This window comes from Clupea harengus, chromosome 12 (genome assembly GCF_900700415.2).
Source record: "Clupea harengus chromosome 12, Ch_v2.0.2, whole genome shotgun sequence".
NCBI classification, from domain to species: Eukaryota; Metazoa; Chordata; class Actinopteri; order Clupeiformes; family Clupeidae; genus Clupea; species Clupea harengus.
The window spans coordinates 3041405-3047196 of NC_045163.1; the positions used below are offsets into that span (position 1 = coordinate 3041405).

General features: G+C 40.8%; 1 protein-coding gene across 1 annotated transcript; it reads left to right on the forward strand.

The window, feature by feature from the left end:
• Window positions 1-1258: 1258 nt before the first annotated feature.
• On the forward strand, window positions 1259-3190 carry LOC105891655 (phospholipid-transporting ATPase IC-like). Its single transcript, XM_031577690.1, has 6 exons — window positions 1259-1372; window positions 1633-1716; window positions 1830-2075; window positions 2239-2377; window positions 2486-2616; window positions 2894-3190. The coding sequence occupies exons 1-6, from the start codon at window positions 1280-1282 to the stop codon at window positions 3113-3115; spliced, it is 915 nt and encodes a 304-aa protein (XP_031433550.1). The 5' UTR covers window positions 1259-1279; the 3' UTR covers window positions 3116-3190.
• Window positions 3191-5792: the final 2602 nt, after the last annotated feature.

Here is a 5792-nt window from a genome sequence, read left to right on the forward strand (position 1 = left end):
TGGTGTCAATGTAGGAAGCTGTAGTCCACTAAAGAAGTTGGAAAAGTCATTTTCTGAGGGTGTTGGTTCACCTGTATACAGGTCTTGATAGAAATCTTTAGAAGTCTCAATTACTTCCTCTGTTGATGTCACCACATCTGATAGCTGGTATCGCTCTTTTTGCTTCCTGCTGCTTGAGTGTCAATGCCAGCAAATGACTTGGCCTGCTGCCTTCTGCGTAATACTTATGTTTTGTTATGTGTATCATATATTCTGCCCTACGTCTTAGTAAGTCATTTAACTTTGCCTGTTTTGTTTTAAGCTGATTTTCTGTTGTTATATTGTAATTTTCCTTAAGATCATTCTCCAAGAGCTAACATTCTTCCTCTAGGGTGTTTATCTTTTGTAATCTACTTTTATGTAGATGGGAGGTGAACCGTATGGCATTATTCCGTATGAACCCCTTGATAGAGGCCCAAATCACTGTCTTAACCTGAAACACTTTCCTTGTTGAAATTTATAAATTTTCTAGGACTAATTGTAATTGTGTTATAAATTGCTCATTTTTTAACAGGGAAGCAATAAACCTCCACCTACTAAACCTATTATTGTTTCCTCCATAATGAAACGTGGACATTACTGGGTTGTGATCAGATAGGTGTCTGGGTAAGAATTCTATAGCTACTAGGTGTGACAGACTGGATGGATTTCGTGAGAAGGTCTTATGTCTCGTGGAGAAGAAAGTATAGTCTTAAACAGAGGGGTTGTGCACCCCGCACACATCAGTTAGATTCAAGTCGGATATAAAGAGGTTAAGTGCTTTGGAGGCAGAATCTTGGTAGCTTGATACAGCTGATGAGGACTTATCAAGATTACAATCTCTAACGGCATTCATGTCTGACCCAACGTACAGTTGATAATCATTCAACTTCAGCAATTGTGAAGTGACTGAGGGAAGAAAGTCAGCTTTAAAAGTAGTTGGGGCATATAGGCTTACAAAAGCAACCTTTTTTCCCTGAATGGACGTACAGCAAAATGTCATTCGTCCTTCATTGTGAGAGCCAGTATTTTCAACTGTCAGGTTGATACCACATCTTACCATCAGCTGCAGTACCATCAGGTGCAGCTACCATTGGTTTATAGAATCGATTTTGAAATCTGGTAACATCATCGGGTTTCAGGTGTGATTCTTGAAGTAGTGCAATATCATTTTGTCATGTCCAGTGACTATTCCTTCGTGCCATTTCCTCCATTTCCTCCAGCAGGAGGTGCAGTACATGGTTGCTGGTCTTACATTCGCATGTGCAAGTTCCTTCGCTACTTCTTCTACAAGAACTTTGCCTTCACCCTGGTCCATTTCTGGTACTCCTTCTTCAGCGGATTCTCCTCACAGGTGAGGCCCAAATCTCTCGTCTCAAATAAATGGATCTTCATCTTTGCACTTGATTGATTGACTGACTGATGCCTATATGTAGTGTGAGAAAGCTATGTAGTGAATATTGACTTGCTCCATGGTCCCATTCTTTCTGCATGTAACCCACCTTTGCTCTTGAATTCTTTTAGCATCATGGTTGATCTTAATCAGTACCTGAACAGTGCAGGTGACTCTTGAAAACCTAAGAGTGAGGAGTGACTATTCTTGCATTCATACAGGTTGCCTATGAAGACTGGTTCATTACTCTTTACATCGTGTGCTACAGCAGTTTGCCTGTTCTCCTAGTGGGCCTGCTGGATCAGGTACAGCATAATTCCCTCTTACTCAGTTGCTCAGAGAATCGAAGCTGCTTAGAAATTGCTCTTTACACTTAAAGATGTTGTGTTGATATGATTTCTCTTTCTGTTTCTGGAAGGATGTCGGTGACAAACTCAGTTTGAAGTTCCCCAAGCTTTACCTACCCGGCCAGCAGGGGTCCCTCTTCAACTACAAGAACTTCTTCATCAGTCTGTGCCATGGCATCTTCACCTCGCTCATCATCTTCTTCATTCCCTATGGAGCGTTCCTGCAGACCATGGGCCAGGATGGGAAGGCCCCCTCTGACTACCAATCATTTGCTGTTGTCACCGCCTCCTCCCTCATCATCACTGTTAATCTGCAGGTAATGAGTCTATCTACTACTACTACTTGCATTGGGTGTAATCACATCCTTCTCTCATTTCTGATACGAGCAGGGACATTTATCTTTGTAGTGTTATAAAGTAAATATGCAATGATAATAATAATATTGATGATGATGATGATTCTGTATTTTTCTCTCACAGATATCCCTGGACACATCCTACTGGACTTTTGTGAACTGTTTTGCTGTTTTGGGCAGTATAGCGATCTACTTTGGAATCATGTTTGACATTCACAGTGCAGGAATACATGTCCTCTTCCCTTCAGCATTCACATTTACTGGTTAGTTCAGATGTAGCCAATCTGTCTTCACCATTGGAACCTCTATGAAACCCTGGTAATCAGTGGTTGTAAAGATCTGAACATTGGCTGTGTTGTGTTGCCTGGCAGGTGTGGCCTCCAACGCCCTCAGGCAGCCGTACCTGTGGCTGACCATCATTCTGACCGTGGGCATCAGCCTGCTCCCAGTCATCTGCATCCAGTTCCTCTACAAAACCTTACAGCCCTCTGTTGGAGATAAGGTACCAGCACAGGCTGATTCAAACTTTGAGAAACTTTTGCCTGAATGTTAGTCTTTTCAAGCAGCTGTAACCAATCCCAATGACCCTTTTTTCACTAGTTGTACAGATACATATGATGGCTGCTAGGAAAAACAGATTCTCTAAGAAACATGAGGGTGGGGTTTCACCTTGGCTCTGAAAACTGAAATTACTATTTCATCACAGTCCAATCAGGATATGCAAAACCTCTTTGTACCGTTGGTGGTATTTTTAAGCTTGTGTGTGAATATGCCTGCAGGTTCAGAGAAACAGGAGGAAGTATGAAGCCGAGGAGGAAGAGAAGAAGAAGCCCACTCCGTTCCAGCGAGGCCGGCGCTCCCGTCGCTCGGCCTACGCCTTCTCCCACTCGCAGGGCTATGCCGACCTCATCGCCTCCGGCCGCAGCTTCCGCCAGAGGCCCCAGGGCCGGCGGAACCCACAGGAGAGCATCCGCGAGGCCCCTCAGGCAGAGAACATCTGAAGGCCGGCCCAGGCATCACTGCACTAAAAGACTCACTAGAGACCGCCACTGGTTTTAATGTTGTATGCTATGGATGACTAAGACAGGATTTTAAATGCTATTTTAAATGTCTTATTGTTGGGACCACTATTGTCTTTGTGCTTTGGGGTAAACCTGACTGATGCTCTGTCTTGTCGTCTTCTCCCTGTCTTTCTGTCCCAGTGTTGCAATGGTAAGGAGCCCAGGAGGGTTGGCATTCTAAAATGTAATTCTTTTGTGATCCCCGCCTGTTCATATATAATTGAAGTGAATGTTAAGAGTTTTTTCTTTAAAATGATACTCCCGTACATTAGCACAAGAGTTTCAGCATATCTGTGTTCATATGCTGGATCCTACTGAAACTTTGAGGGGTTTCCATTACAGTCTTATTTAAAGGGGGTGAATATTAATGATCATTTTGAACAGGATGGGATTTCACTGAACTATAGTTGTCTCTCTCATGTCCAACGTGGAAACCAGATGTTTACAGTCTTTCCATTGAATTCCACACATCTAACTGTATGTTTGTTTCTCTCCCTCTCTCAAGCCAAAAATCATGGATTTTGGATCATGATATGTATTTTGCACCTACTGATAATCATGTGTATATAGACCTTAATGAAATCTAGAGATAGTCATATATAGCATTGCATGCCATATCCTTTAGGCACGGATGACTTCCATTTAGTCTGAAATGACAGGTACTGACATGGTGATGGGTTCCACTTCAGTGACTAGATATGCCTCATACTATCCCAAGATCATTACTGTTACATTTATGAGTGTGTTTGTCCCTTTTGTCCGAGCATCTTTTGTATGACGACTTCCAGTTTGTAAAGATCAGCATGATTTTTAAAACTATTTTCATAAGGTAACAATGAGGCCTTCAATCTGAATGCCTTATATTTTGACATTTTACATATGTGCATTGTGCATTTTTAATGTAAAATTTGTAAAATATTATGAATAAAGATATATCTAAATGACAATTATTTATGATGGCTGTGTAACTTTGCAGTTTGACATTGATTATGATGATTTATTATTTGTTCTTAGTAAATTAATTCAGTGATTAATGCTTCAGTTTGGTTGTGGTGACTGAACAAAGAAAACTAAGAAACTGTTGCAAGACTCCAATTTTAATTTGTCAGTGCGAGATGATCTGTAACCCTCAGTTATCCACTCAACACGGCACGTAGAACTAGGTCAATTATTAAAATGTACACATACAGGGCTTAGTACATCATAGAAATTCATTATTTAATGATAATTTTCATTTCAGTGCAAGTGAACAAGTCAAAAATGACAAAGTACAAGGCAAAGCAAAGAGCAAGGCAAAAGGGTTTGCTGGAAACAGGCTTAACTAGAAACAAGTGGTCTTCCAGTATATCATTTAGGTATTAGGGCTAGATGTACGATGAACAATTCATGTTTTAAATCAACTATGTTTATGATCAGTGATGAACCTACATTTCCATTGATTCTCACAAGGTCCACTATTAAACTTAAACCAATACGCTGGCTTCACTGATCTCCTAAGGTACACTATTAAACCAATACGCTGGCTTCACTGATCTCCTAAGGTCCACTATTAAACCAATACGCTAGCTTCACTGATCTCCTAAGGTCGTTGGCTGATGGTGTCGTAGACAGACTCATCTCTCCTGGCCAGTGAAGAGTACGTTTGGCTCTCTTCCTTTCCTGTCACAGCTTTGCTGCGCTTCCTGTCAAAACAAATCCTCATTAGAAAATCTTGACAAAAATGTGTTCTACCTAAAAACAAAATGAATATACCTTATCATCATATTAACATCTCACCATCTCTCTTAAACACTAGTAATCAGCATCTCTTACATAAATAATATACCTTAACATCATATTAACATCTCACCATCTCTCTTAAACACTAGTAATCAACATCTCTTACATAAATAATATACCTTAACATCATATTAACATCTCACCATCTCTCTCTCAGACACTAGTAATCAGCATCTCTTACCATGCCACTACAAGGAGGAAAAGGCCCAAAAACAGGAACCCATTTAAAGTAACTGACAGGCTTGCCAGTGTCCATGGAAGGTTGCAGTGTCCAGGTCCCTGTAATGGATCTATATAAAATATAGCATAATTTATATATGGCTTGTAAGAACAAAGAATAAAAGGATCTGTGCAGTAATAGATGATCATATTTTAATGTTTTAAACAAATAAATACTGTCTGTGTTTTCCTGACAAGTCTTAATCTCATGTAAAGAGGGTCCTTATCCATTTCTCAAGGCACAGTACATATATGCTGGGTCACAACAACACCTTTAGAAACTTACTTTCTTCTCCTCTTTTAGTAAAGTTAACTGTCAGCGTCATACTTGCTTGGCCAAGCTCATTCTTGCTGAGACACATAACAGTGTCATTTCCCCTAAGGAGTGCAGCTGATGTGGTGATGGTGCTGGTCACAGTGTCATCGGACGCTGATGTGGTCATGTTGTAGTCCTGAGAAGTGAACCCTAGTGGCCATGTGATGATTGGCAAGGGCACCCCATGACTGATACACACACAGGTTGAGAGGTGCTCAGAGATGCTGCATTTAGAACCATTCTCTATCTTGGGAGCATCTGTTAGGGAAATGCATTGAAAACGAGCTGACTGCATGTCACAGA

Excerpts from the sequence above, each read along its gene's own strand:
- LOC105891655 (XM_031577690.1), top strand. The coding sequence starts at position 1,280 with ATGTGCAAGTTCCTTCGCTACTTCTTCTACAAGAACTTTGCCTTCACC. Across the intron at positions 1,373-1,632 it reads TCAGCGGATTCTCCTCACAG|GTTGCCTATGAAGACTGGTT; the intron begins GTGAGGCCCAAA and ends GCATTCATACAG. Across the intron at positions 2,617-2,893 it reads AGCCCTCTGTTGGAGATAAG|GTTCAGAGAAACAGGAGGAA; the intron begins GTACCAGCACAG and ends ATATGCCTGCAG.